We start from the raw sequence: 13,895 nt of genomic DNA on the forward strand, positions 1-13,895 counted from the left end.
TGCCCACAGTGGTGACCAGCATGACGACACCCTGCATGGGCTTCCTTCCTTTCCTGGTTTCACTGCCCACTCTGTGGTGGTACTCCCGGGGTCACCTTCCTCATCAGCCCCTTGCGTCCACATCCTGTCCCAGGGCCTGGTCCTGCCCCTCCTCCCGTTCCCACCATCCTGGGAATTTGACTTCACTTCCCATCTCCTTGGGGCCCAGGGTGCTCTCCTTGGCCTGACCCCTCAGGCCTCTGGCAGAGGGAGGCAGCCAGTCTCCTTGTAGGAGTGTGCACAAGGACCTTGTAGGAGTGTGCACAAGGACCTTGTAGGAGTGTGCACAAGGACCTTGTAGGAGTGTGCACAAGGACTTTGGATGTGGCACCATATGTGGACACAAGGCACGTTGTGGATGGAGGAGGTGGAAAACACCGAGCTCAATAGTGCCTTGGGCCAGGGGCATCCTGAGTGTATTTGCTGTTGGAACTGGGTGTCAGCGTGGCGTGGTTCTGATTGGGGTCACCACGGGCACCACGTGGCCTGGGCACCGTCACCATGAAGGCTGCTACATTCATTCCCAGGAGCAGGGGTCTCAGAGCACAGAGGTGGCACCTGAGCCGTACACAGTGGTGTCTAGAAGGACAGGGGGGTGATTATTTTGCACACAGCAAGGGGCATTTAGGTGTCTGGCTGTGGCCAGAGAGATATGGAGGCAGGAGTGATTCCTGAAAATGGGGTACTTGAATGACTTAAACCTCATGGAACATCCCAAGGGTAGAGGACAAGCCCAGAACCAAAACAAGTTCTGTCTTCAATAATGAGTGTCCGCAGGCAGTGGGTTAGAAAGTGGAAGAAGGGAGTTTCAGGGGCTGACTCATTTGCTTTGAACAGTGACGGGAGGCAGCCAGCAGGTGGCAGTGTGGGCTTGCAGTGAGGCTGGTGGGACAGGGCTGTACCTTACTTCAGGATCGCACCCCACTTTTAGGGCACTTGGGGGTTTAGGACTATGCTAGTGGACTCTGCCTGAATTCGAGTGGGAGGGAATAGTGACAGAAGAAGGGAACCGGCCTCTGTCGCCCAAGGGATCAACGACCAAAGCCAAGGTCTTATGGAAAGCAGAGGCAGGAAGAGAACTTCTGCAGAGGGGGAGAAAACAACTCATTTCAGTCTAATTACCCGCCCACCCCTTCCTGGCAGTCAAAGCCATCAGGGTGTGGAGAGCCAACTGCTGTCGAAGTGCAGTCCCTGGTGTTCCTGGAGTCCTGAAGTTTATGGCCTGTCTTGGTGGCAGTTACACTGGCCAAGTCTTGGAGAAATGATGCCATGTTTTAGAGAGGTTAGAAAAAAATTAACTCGTGTAAGTCACTAGCTTCGCAAATATCCGCGTCACTAGGAGTGAAAAGTCTTCAATGGCTGCTGATTTTGAGATCAGTAACACATTTTCCGTTTGCCGCTATTTACCATTTCCCTTCCTTACAAGTTTCAGATGGTGCCAGCCCGCACCATGGGCTCCTTGATCGTATTACTTCTTGCAACGTTTGTTACTGATATATTTATTTTGAACACAGAAAAGATACATTGTTGCTTATTTAGCGCTTAATCCAGGAACAAGAAAAGCTGTTCAGCTCCATCCCTCAAACACTGATGAGCATGTGGGGATTTTTATCTTTTCCGCGCCCACCCCCCTCCCCGCCAGCACTCTCTAGGGTTGCAGAAGCAGGATGCGTTTCTTAAAAGAGTCTCATCCCTGGAGTGCATTTTAAAGGCTATACAGTACAATAGACAGATATTTTTTGCCTAGAAAACAGTACACCACAAAGGTGGACAGAACTGCTTGTAAACAAGGTCCCTCCCTGGGGCGGAGTCGGGGGCTCCAGGATGCTACAGAACCTCTGGGTGGATTCCTTTCAGTTCTGCACCAGAAGAAATTCTATTTCTACAGAAAATAAAATTCACGATTGCCTTCCTTGCCCCCTCTCTTCAGAAAGGGATTACTAAATTGTCTTAGCCCTTTGTTGGAGGAATTGAAATGCGGGGGAGAGGATGGTTGGAGGTGCTGTTGTTTAAGGAGGGGGTGAGGAGGGAGGCAGGGTGGATTTGAGAACTCTCTGCCGCTGGCGACGCCGGCAGGGACACTCTTCACAGATGCTGGGCTGCCGCCCTCTGGCAGGCTGGGTCTTCAGGAATTAGCTCTGTTACTTGCATGGTCTCTGATGGAAATTGCTGGGATTCAGGGGCCAAGATCTGAGTCTCTACCACCAGGCCCACATATCCCCTTCCGTGGTACCCCTGGCAGCAAGGCCAAAATGTAGCCACTGGTGCTTTTGCAGTGGCATAGTGGGGCCCACATCCCCTTCATTTCGTCTCCTCAAACACCATGGAGGGCAGGACCGGAATGCGTTGGCTCACAATTCCCCACTAAGCGCCACCGCCCAGGAGCACAGCACTGCTTCTGGGGTCTGACTCCAGCCCACTCAAGCTTAGGCTGTAGTGGTCGGCTGGGCATGTACTTAGCGAGGGGCTGCTCCTCTCCTCAGAACCGTACCCGGCAGCCCTCCATCTTCTTTGAAGACCCTCAGTCCTGGGCAGTGGTTGGACTGACGTGGGCACAGCTGTGACCCACTACCACCACCGCATGCCCACCAAGGGCCCTGCCCATCACCCGTGGCTTGGGGTGGGGGCTTCGGAGATGATTCCGCTAGCACCACCAGACTGAGGGCACTGGGCGAGGGATGGGCAAGGCGGGCTGCGAGGGTCTCCAGGTTGTGCCTGAGCCCCCAGACCCGGGTCCCTTACCCTATAAGTGGCAGGGTGTTGACGTTGTGGCTCTTCTGCCCTGGGGTTGGGAGAGGGGGACAGTGCGGAGCTGAGCCTCACTGAGGCCTGTCCTGCTAGCCGGGAGGGCCAGCTGCTCTGGGGTGGGGTCGGGGCAGGCAGCTACCTGGGACGGTTGAGCAGTTTTTGGAGGCAGAATCAGCGTTTGGGCACAGCCTGCCTGGTGCGGGCAGGGCAGACAGGCCGGTGGAGAAGGCGGGACAAGCCCTGGTCCCTTCTCCACCTCTCTTCTCCCTGCATTGGCTACAGAGGCATCACTGACAGGCTGGGGAGGAGACTGGGAGGTCGGGAGACCTTCCTTTATAATGAAACCTTCGCAGATGGGATTGTGTGTGTGTGTGTGGGGGGGCCTATGTGTGTGCACGTCTGCACACGTGTGGGGCGTCTGGATGTGTGTGTGCACATGGGTGCATCAGTGTGTGCGTGTGTCCAAGTTGTGTGTACATGTGGGAGTGCCATGTGTGCACATCTGTGTGCGCTTCTGTGTGTGTATGTGTGCGTGCGTGCGTGTGTGTGCGTACGCGCCCCTGCGTGCCTGAAAGGTGTGGCCCAGCTCTGAGGGGCTGGCAGGACCGGCCGCTGGGTCCCTCACATAATCCTCTCTGGGCCTGAGGCTGGGGCCCGGGTTGGGGTGGGCGAGTCCTGGGAGCTCCTCGGCCCTGGTTCTGGTCCCGGCAGTGGCAGCAGGCCCGATGGGGGGGGACTGGCCCCACACACGGCCTCATAAGGCGGCAGGGTGTCCACGGAAATGGTGCGGAAGCCACTCTGGCCCTGCGGTCTCTGTGCCTGCTGGTGTTGGCCAGGGCTGCGGCCACTGCCCGCATCCAGGGCGCGGTCCAGCGCAGGGCAGGAGTCGGTCAGCGAGTAGGGGGGTGGGGCGTCTGTGGGGACGTACAGTTGAGTGGCCCCCGGCCCCACACACTCCTCGTAACTGCAAGAGAAGAGGCTCCCTCAGGGCCCTGTGCAAGCCGGCCTCAGTGGTGGGTGGCGGGGTCGCCCCCGAGGGCCGGGGGCCTAGCCGCAGCGACAAGCTGCCCCGGCATGGACCAGGTCAGGCCTTTGTCACACTGACTCCGATGAAACCCCTCTACTCCCTGGGGAGGGGCACCCCAGAACCACCGAGACCTGGATTCTGGCCCTGACTCAGCCCCAGTGTTCCGTGTGAACGTGAGTGAGCGAGCCACCAAATTCTGGGTCTCAGATCGCTCAGAACTGTAGCCGCTGCTGCTGGAGCATCTGCAGGCTGGCCACCGAGCGTGGGTGGTGCTGGTGGGAGCAGCCTCAGGCTGCCAGACACTTCTGGGTCTCAACTCACCCCAAAGTGGCCCTTCCAGGGTTAGGAAGGTGTCCCTGGGGCCCATGGTTGCAGGGTGAAAAAGCACCCACCTGCAGGCAAAGTTCATACCTCCCAATGCCCCTGGGGGCAGAGGGTAGAGGGTGATGGAGAGGATGGGGCTGTTTGTGGGGCCCAGGTGGTCTCCTGGTGGGGAAGTGATAGAGGCCCAGACTCCTCTTTTCATGTACAAACTGGTGGCGATATGCCTGAGGGTGGCTGGCAGGACAGGATAGGACTCAAAGGCTCCCCAGGGAAGAATCCCCCCCATGGGACAGGGCCACCTGCTGGCCACGAGTGCAGTCTGGACACAACGATGCCTATCCCAGTGGATGTGATTTGGGCTTCGGGGGCGCAAACTAAGGGGCTGGGGCCTGGACCTTCCACCTCACCTCTTCACCCAGCCTGAAGGAGCTGAACGTTTCTTCCTTTTTCCTTTTCGAGTGTCTCTCAGGGACATCTGCTGAGTCATGCCCCACCTTACAGGGACCAGCTTGGTCAGGAGGGTGAGGAGATGTTTTCTGCCTGTATGCCATCTGGGGTGTTGCTGTTTCCCATGGGGGCTGGAGATTCTTGCCCAGAGCCCTGCCCTCTCAGGCCTCCTTACCCCGGTGGAGAATCTGGGTACAGCTCTCGGAGCACCATGGCATCCACGTCCCCATCAGAGCTGAGGTCCAAGGGTGGAGGCCAGTCCTCGGCAGGGCCGCAGGTGTAGCGTGTCCTGTGGCTCGAGCGGCTATACGTGTGCCTGTCGGACACTGCAGGGAACGGACATTCAGCCTGGGCCTCAGGCTGGTGCCAGGGAGGGTCCTCACGTGTCTGCCTGAGGCCACTGAGATTCTGTTCTCTCCAACTCACCATCCTGCCCCTTACCAACCAGGGCTGCTTTCATTCCGTCAGCAACAGCCCCAGAATGTGAGTGCCAGTGCCCTGCTGGGCATGGGGGTCACAGGGAGCAGAGCTGGCCCTGCCCTGGTGGGGCTCCCAGGGTAGTGAGCAGCCTGTCCTGCGGACAGCCTGGTAGTGGGCAGCATGTCACAAGCTTTGATAGATGTTGTACTGGGGCTGTGGGAGCAGAGACGGGCCTGACCCAGCTTGGAGGTCAGGGAAGGCTTCCTGGGGGGAAAGGCTCCCAGAGCTGAATCTTGTCTAGAAATCAGCCAGGGGAAGAGGGGCAGGCCTGGCAGAGGGAACAGAACAGCTTGAGCCAAGAGGGGGAGTTGTGAAAGAAGACTGTAGTGTGAACGGGAAGCTTTGAGCTGTGGAGAAGGGCTGGGGCACAAAAAATGGGGAGGAAGTGTCAGGGAATGAGGACAGCAGCGGTCTCTGGGGTCAGGCCTCCGTCCCTTTAGGTATCCCAGGGAGAAAAGGGGTTTCTCTGATGACTACATATACTACACTCTCTTCTGGTTTTTTTTGTTTGTTCTTGTTTTTGTTTTTATCACATAGTACATCAAAGGCTCTGAAATGTCCCACAGCTGAGAAACACATTTAACTGTGCTTGTGCAGCATTTGGCCACGGAATCTTATTTTCTGAGACCTAGTAACACTGCTTAGGAAATGCCGATGGAGTACAATCTTCTTATTCTACAGCTGGGGTTCAGAGAGGCTCAGTGTCTTGCTGGAGGCCACACAGCAAATTATTGGTTGGGCCGAGGGTGGCTGGATGTCCCAGCTCCTCTGCCTCCCAGTTTCTGACAGATCTGGTAGAGGGGTGGGCCGAGGAGGGGGGCGGACAGTGGGAACTGCAAAGATAACTGGTTGAGACACGAGGTCTCCTCACCTCCAACGGGCTCCCAGGTGGCTCAGAGGGCAGGGCGTAACATCAGGGGCGGGGCTTGTCTGTCTGGGGTGGGGCTCATGACCTTTCTTTGAGGTCAGCAGCACTGTTGCAGTTGCCCTTTCCATTCTACAGCCAGAGGCTCAGGGTCGCATTGCTGGTAGAATGTGGAGCTGGAATTCATGCATAGTCTGTAGACCCCAAAGATTGCTCTTTCTACTCCCCAGATCTCTTTTTCTCATGTCGATACAACAATGAATGGAAAAAATCTGGATATGAAACACTATTTGCAGGTGCAGTCCCAGGGTTATCTATGGACCTCGAGAAAGCTCTCGGAAGAAAATATTCCAAACATAGTAACAGCGGCTCTGTCTGGAGGACAGGATCAGAACCCTTATTTTCTTCTTTATATTTTCTGTATTTTAAAGGTTTTCCACAGTGAACACATATTACTTTTCTACTAGGAAAAAGGAACCCAATAACATATGCTGTAAGAAGGAGCTGAAATGAGATTTGTTTCCTTTTAGGGCACCAGCTGAAGGTTGAGAATTTTGGGAAGAAATTGGGGAAGAAACTCAGGAGAGAGGAAGACATGAAATAAGTGCGTGAGGACAGAAGTGGAACCGAGGCCACTGGGCTCTGGTGCCGGGATCCCGTCCCTGCCAGCGTTGCTGCGGGGAGGGTCCCACTCACAGTGCGAGTGGCGGGGGGCGCTATGGCTGTCCAGACCTCGGGAAGGTAAGGCTATTTCCTGGTGGGCAGGTCTGAGAGCTGACCGGGCCGAACCACTCTGCTGTTCACCTCTCTCCCTGGGTTGCTTTTCTTGGGCCCCCAAGAGGCTGAGCGTCTTAGGGAGACTGAGGCTTCCCTGAGGCACTCACCTAGTCCAGACCCCAATCCTGAGATGACCCAGGTCAATCCCAGACATCCAGCTGGGTGGAGGTCCTGAGGAACCCCCTCCCCACACACACACCCTGTTTGAACTCCCCAAATTCCTTTCTTATCTCCTTTCCTTTCCTGTCTTCAACATTAGCACAGACCCAAATGGTCCAGGGAGGCCCAAATCTCCCTCTTCCCTTATTTACCCAAGTTAAGATATACTTCGGTTCATTATTCAGCCCAAATCCGAGGTTAACAATTTTGACAGGCCCGGGAGAGGGGGGAGGAGGAATTTGCATCCGTGAGCACCTCTGTGCTCTAGCCCCACGATCTCATTCACCCTCAACAATTTGTGAGAGGGGGAAAGTGGCTACTCCCTTCCCTCAGATGACGAATCGGATATAAAGCCACTTGCTCTAAAGCCCAGGCAAGCAAAAGGGGACCAGATCTCTCTCCTAAAGCTCAAGGTATTTCCATCTTATGGAAGGAGAATTTCCCTTCCTCCCTTCCTCCCTCCCTCCCTCCCTCCCTCCCTCCCTTCCTTCCTTCCTCCCTCCCTCCCTCCCTCCCTCCCTTCCTTCCTTCCTTCCTTCCTTCCTTCCTCCCTTCCTCCCTTCCTCCCTTCCTTCCTTCCTTCCTTCCTTGGTCTTTCTGTCTGTCTCACTCACTCACTCCTTCATTCATTCTCAAACATTCGTTGGCTCCTCTCTCTGCACCTGACCAGCCTACAGAAGGGCCCTGTGGGCAGACAGAGGACCAACTTTGTCCTGAGGGCAGTGGGGAGCCACTGAGTAGTGTTGAGTGGAGTCACAATTCAGTCATGTTGGCTGTCTTGTGGAGAATGCCTTGGAGGTGCCAGGCTGGTGGCTGGCAGGTGTGGAGGTTGCAGCATTAGTGAAGTGGCCCTGGAGTAGGTATTCTCGGGGTGGTAGGGAGAGATCATGAAAATAGTTAACATTTACTGAGCACTTACTCATAAGCCAGGTACTGTGCTAATTTAGTCCTGACAATAACTTTTGGGGGTGGGTCCCCGTGTACCCATTGTACAGATGACTCACAGAGGTTAAGCAACTTTCCTGAGGTTGTGCAGTAGAAGCGGAAGATTAAGGCTGTTTTGGACCCCCTGGGTCTGAGGTGCCTCTGAGACTTCAGGGGCCGGTGTCTCGGGGACGTCTGGGTGAGGGTGGTGGGTGGTGCCTGGAGCTGTCAGGTGGATGAGATGGGCATGGGTACAGATGGGGTGGGTACAGAGAGAAGACCCGGGGCCCAGGGTTGGGCTCTGAGGGACCTTAATATTCCTCTCCTCAGAGAATAGGCATCCACCAGGAAGTCTGAGAAGGAGCGGCCAGAGCGGTGGGAGGGAGCCCGGGAGGGGCTGAGTCACTGGAGCGGGGGAGGGCATCTGAAGGACAGAGGGTCCCCAGGGCCAGTAGGGTGGTGTTTGCTGGTGCTCTGCTGCTTTAAGGGCCCCTCTTCCCTGGCTTCTTTCCAAGCCCCCTTGCAGCCCCTGTGCACCCCCTGAAGGCTAGAAGGTGGTGTAGGGGCATCAGCACCTCCAGGCTCCCTGCTGAGGCCCCAAGGAGGTGCCAGAGCCAGAGCTGAGAATAGAAGTGGGCAGAGAGGCGGGAGCCCCACAGAGGGGTCTCCACGGGAACAGGGCTGCAGGGCTGCTGTGAGTCATCGGAGCGGGGGCTGGGTAAGCAAAGGCTTGACCCCAGACTTGGCCTGGCTGTGGCCTGCTGTCACCCCACCTGCTCTGATGTCAGGAACAGGGCCTTGCTCATGTGGCACAGGCCCTGTGGCTCCACCACAGACTCAGGATGGACTGGCCTGCCCCTAGGTCCATCTCTCTCCTCAAGGCCAAGGTTGACCTCTCAACCTTAATGTAGGGAACCCCTGTGGGCATCTCTCCTAGGCTCTAAGTACGAGGCGCAGGCTCAGGGGCACTCAGGCCATTCAACAAGTCCCTCCAGCTTCCCAGTCTTTAAAATGGGCTAACACAGCTCTTGCTGTGAGGATGAAATGAAGTGGTTCCTTCCCTTGCCTGCGGAGTACTTCTTCTGGGCCAGGTCCTGTTCTGGGCTGTGAGCTCGACTCTCGGAGAGCTACATGCAGCTCCTGCTTTCACCGATGCAACACAGCCATCTTGTGTCGGGGTACTGATGGCAGTGTGGGTACGATGCTAAGGAAGTACAGGGAATGGGGGTCAACCCTGCCTGGGGGAGTGGTTGAGGAGGGGCCAGAGAAACTTGCAAAAGGAGGTGGTATTTGAGCCAGGTCTGGCAGGACAAGTAGGCTTTTGTCAGGTGGGGAAGTATGGGGAATGGCATTCTGGGCACGGGGAAGAGCATATGCAAAGGTGCAGAGGCAGAAAGCAGCATGGAAGAGGTGCCTGGGGAGGGGCAGGAGTGGAGAGCACGGGTCCAGTTATGTGAGGTGGGCGTGCTGGCCGTCCTGCGGTGGGGGGAGGTCGAGGGTGGTACCTGGGCTCCTGGTTGGGGGTGGGCCTGCTCTGAGCAGGAGCCCTGTACTCTCCGGGGGTCAGGCTGGTGATGCAAGGGTAGGAACAGGCAGGCCTGGTCTCACAGTGGCCAGGGCTGGGGAGGGAGCACCACACCCTCCCTTTGACCTTCAGCCTCACCCTTGGCAGACAGCTGGGCTTCTTATGCCCCTGAGACATGGTGAGTGCCTCTGAGCTCTTCCTGATTACTTATGACCTCGAGGATGCCTCCTCTGACCACCCTGTGCCACCCATGGCAGAGCCACCACCTCCCTGATGCCTCCTGGGCTATAGGGGCCCCAGGGCCCGGGGTGGGCGGCAGCTCACCGTAGCCGTGCTCGTACTCTCGGTGACGGCGGCGGCGGCGGCGATGGTGGTGGTGGTGGTGGCGGCGATGGCGGTGGCGGTGCCGCTGGAGCCGGGCTTGCCTGTCCCTGCGGATGCTGCCCACGATGATGGTGATGCAGGAGAGGATGATGACCACGCCTATGACTGCGCTTGCCACCAGCACAGGAGACACGAGCAGATGGCTGTGCTCTGAGCTCTCTGAGAACGTTGGGTAGAAGTAGCTGGTGCGGTTGTATCGAGCTACTGCGGACAGAGAGAGAGAGGACGCTGAGCCGGGGCACGGACCCTGCCCCACACCTTCCTCCTCCCTCCCTGCTCCCCTGTGAGTTATTCATCCCTAAATAAATGGAGGAGATTCAGGCGCTGCTCCCCTCCTCCCCGCAGGAGCCTCTGCTAGTGAGGGCTGACCTCCTCTCGCCTCTCCTCTGAAGCCTCTGGCCTAGGAGCTCAACCAACTCACAGAAAGGAAAAAGGAAGCTCAGAGAGGGCAGTGGACTTGCTCAAGGTCACACAGCAAATTAGTGGCAGAGCTGAGGCTTGAACCCACTGAACCTGACTCAGTGCTAGACAAGGAGTCTATTCCACCAAGACATGAGGTTGGAAGGTCAGCATGACTTTACCAAAGACTTGGGAAGGCATGGGGGATACACAGGGGTCAGAGTATGAGGACCAGATGTGCTGGCCTCCAACACTGGCCTCCTGCCTCAGGGGCGAAACCTACTGAGGGGACTCCAGGGAAATCGGGCAGGCCTGGGGTTAAGAGCACTAACTGACCCAGACATGACAGTGGGTTGGATCAGATCAGGGAAGGCTTCCCAGAGGAGGTGAAGCTAGGAGGTATTCCAGGCAGGGGAAGAACAAGGGTAAAGGTGCAGAGAGGTGGGAAGGGGCTTCTAGGAAGGGGTGTGGTATGGTGGGTCCCTGAGAACCCTACTAAAGGAAGCTTCTGGGGCCCACAATGGCTTTGTCCTCCCATAAGATAAGATGATGGAGCCCTGGGGGCTGGGGTCCCAGGGAAGGGTTGGAATCAGCCAGGACCATCCATGGGCACTCGCTGCCTCACTCAGGGAGAGCCAGCACCACATTAGGGAGCGTCCGTGACTGCCCCTTAATTCCCTCCCACTCAGCTGGGCAGGGATGTGGTTTTCCCCTTTTATAGATGTGTGGACTGACGCTCGGCTCCAGCCACGGTCACTCAGTCACTCTGTGGTTGAGCCAAGTGAGAACTCAGGCCCAAGCTTCAAAGTCCCGAGCTCACTCTCCACTGTTCCCTGCCCCAGGCGTGAGCCCTTCCTGAGGGTGCAGGTCCCATCTCTGGACAGCCGTACGGAGCCAGCTTCAGATACTCAGCGAGCCACAGGGCAAGCTTTCCTGGGCCCTGTTCTGAAAGCGGTCCCCCTGTCTGTCCTCCCAGAGCCTGTGTCCCAGTCCCTGTTCTGCACTTGTCGCATATGATTATGCACGGTTTCCAGGACTTGTGTTTGATCGCTTTCTGTGTCCTCAAGCTCAGCACTGGGCCTGGGCTCACCAAAGGTGCCCAAGCCACATACTGAGTGAGTGGCTGCAGCCTTGAGACCAGATGGGGAAGTGGCAGGGAGGCCCTGAGCTGCCTCCGGGGAATGAGGTCTCTGTCTTGAGTGGTAATCAAGCGGAGTGTGGATGGTTACCTCCCTGGGTAGTTGTAGGAGGGCTTTGTTCCCAGGTGAGGGCATGGACTTATGCAAATCAGAAGGTAGAAACTCAACTGTGGCCTCCTGTACCTTCCCATCCCTTCCCAGCACCGTCTCCAGAAGCCTCTCCCACACTCAGCCCATGTCAGGGACAGGTAGGTGAAGCATGAACTTGGGGCCTTTGCCTGAGCTATGAACATGCCCGCCAGCAGTTCCGGCCCATGCTGGTGGCTCCTGCAGCCTACTGACCTTCATTAGGAGGGGCTGGCCTCGAGGCCCTACTGCCTGGGCCAGAATGTCATCCTAGCCTGAGAGCCAAGCCTTTGCTCGCTGAAGTTCACTGGAAGCTGCTCCGCTGCAGGTGCCTTCCCTGGGGAGAGGGAGCTGCCCTTGGGCTTTGGCTGAGTGTGCGTGCTTCCTGACCCTCTAACGTGAAAATGCCAGGGTAAGCAGATTTCTGGGATTCTTTGAGGGCCAAACACAGACCACTGTTTTGAGAGCCCCCACTATGTGTAGGTTCTGTGCTGAGAGCTCACTTCATCCCTGAAGCTATGTTCTCCCCATTTTATAGGTGAGAATACTGAGGCTCAAAGGTATTAAGTAACCCACCACAATCATATATAGCCAGTATATGGCTAACTCAGAGTCATTCTCTTCCTGTTTGGCCCAGGAGGCAGCCGCAGCATCCTTTTCAACATAGTACTTCACACAGTGATTACCCTGGTCAGGAGACAAGCTTTTGGCCACCACTCATCTAGTCCGCCGTGCTTTCACTCCTGAGCCAATGACCGGGCTTTGGCTTGGACTAGAGCTGAGCCAGTGGTTATTCTGCTACCGTATTCTCTCTGATAAAGTACAAGCCAGCTGGCCATCCAACCAATGTCACCCTCTTCCTCTCACCTTTGAAGCCAATGGCAGGGCTTGGGAATGTCAGAGACAGCAGCCCTCCTTGGGGACGGTAGGAGTGTATGGGGTCCACACTGCTCTCAACTGTCCTGTTCAGTCTGTTCCAGCTGCTGCGATGGTTTGGGATGTACTGGTCACCCCCACGGTCCAAGGCAGATGTGCTACCAGAAAGCTGGCCATGGCAAGGCTGGAGGTGCCCAGAATGAGAACCTAGGGTTGGATTTGTGTGTGCATGCCTGCCCTGCTCAGCACGCAGAAACTGCTGTGGAGGTGCCAGTCCCATGGGGTCACCCTGAAGATGCCTCTCCCTCTCCCTGCCTCAGCAGCAAATGAGAACCTCGCTCTCGTGGCAGTGCCAGGCTCATCACCAGCCAGGTGTGGAGATGGCAACACCCATGCCTGCAGATGGAGCCAGTTGGCGCAGGCGTCCGCCTGCATGGCCAGGGGGAAGTTAATCTTCCAGTCCCTGCGACCGGCGGAGGTAGGTGCTGCTTTAAATTATGAGGGAAACTTCCAATTTCCAAATTCAGGGTCCACTTCATCAACAAGATAAAAATGACTGCAGAGAAACAACATGATGCTAGCCCCCTTTCCCACCGCTCTGCCTCGCTCTCCCCCTGCACCAGCTGTGGAAAGGACAGAGGGTAAGGCAAGCTTTGCCCCTATCCTAGACTTTCTTCCCAAGCAGCTTCTACAAAGGTGCTGATGATCAAGAGGAAATTGTACCTCAAGATACTAGGTCATCCCTGAGATGCGGCCCTCCCTCCACATACAGCATGAGTAGCTATCATCTCCTGGACACCTACTGTGTGTCATTCACCATGCTTGGTACTTTTCATGCTCTGTGTTATTTAATTCTTATGATGGTCCATGATGGGATCTCCAGTTAACAGGTGGAGAAACTGGGCTTCAGACAGGTTATTTGTCCAATGTCACTCAGCCCACAGAGGGACCCGGGTCAGTGGGCAGCCAAAGCCCCATGCTGTTAGCCAAGATGCTACTCTGTGGCTACCAGGCACTGTGCACTGGCGCTCATGTTTCTGGGATCTTGCTAAAGTAAAATTTTTCTCTCCCTAAAACGGTGCTTTGCTTTTTCTGGGCCACCTTAACATGTAGTCAAAGTAGGCCATGACCTACGTCTTATTCAGGGTGAAGGTATATCATCAGCTGAAAGAACATTGCTGAGTATTGAAGGGCTGGCAGGGCCCCGCCATGAAGGTCAAATCAAGAGACTGTCTTTTATCTCAAGGGTAGAGAGGAGACACGAAGGGGCGCGGTCAGTGTTTTAAGAGCGCCCTCTGGCTGCAGAACTGGACGCAGGGTGGGGGGGCACCAGCGAGTAGGCTGCTGTGAGGATCCATGTGAGCGTGGAGCGTGGAGGGTGGAGCATGGAGGGTGGAGCAGGGAGCGTGGAGGGTGGAGCGAGGAGGGTGGAGCGAGGAGGGTGGAGCGGGGAGCGTGGAGGGTGGAGCGAGGAGGGTGGAGCGTGGAGGGTGGAGCAGGGAGCGTGGAGGGTGGAGGGAGGAGGGTGGAGCGTGGAGGGTAGAGCGTGGAGGGTGGAGCGTGGAGGGTGGAGCGAGGAGGGTGGAGCGTGGAGGATGGAGCAGGGAGTGTGGAGGGTGGAGCGTGGAATGTGGAGGGTGGAGCAGGGAGCGTGGA

At 56.6% G+C, this 13,895-nt stretch overlaps 1 protein-coding gene across 2 annotated transcripts in view; it reads right to left on the reverse strand.

The window, feature by feature from the left end:
• Window positions 1-1,522: 1,522 nt before the first annotated feature.
• Window positions 1,523-13,895, reverse strand: part of BEAN1 (brain expressed associated with NEDD4 1) — a 37,559-nt gene continuing 25,186 nt past the window's right edge. The window contains exons 3-6 of one of the 2 annotated variants that reach the window (XM_027119704.1): window positions 9,640-9,903; window positions 4,761-4,911; window positions 4,546-4,632; window positions 1,523-3,751 (exon numbers count right to left, since the gene is read on the reverse strand). In XM_027119704.1, the coding sequence (XP_026975505.1) occupies window positions 3,409-3,751; window positions 4,546-4,632; window positions 4,761-4,911; window positions 9,640-9,903 (845 nt within the window). In that variant the 3' untranslated portion in view covers window positions 1,523-3,408. The remainder of the gene's footprint in view (window positions 3,752-4,545; window positions 4,633-4,760; window positions 4,912-9,639; window positions 9,904-13,895) is intronic. The other variant, XM_027119705.1, reaches the window with a different exon arrangement.

This window comes from Aethalodelphis obliquidens, unplaced genomic scaffold, assembly GCF_003676395.1.
Source record: "Aethalodelphis obliquidens isolate GAN/ISIS:26980383/991018 unplaced genomic scaffold, ASM367639v1 scaffold20, whole genome shotgun sequence".
Lineage (NCBI taxonomy): Eukaryota > Metazoa > Chordata > Mammalia > Artiodactyla > Delphinidae > Aethalodelphis > Aethalodelphis obliquidens.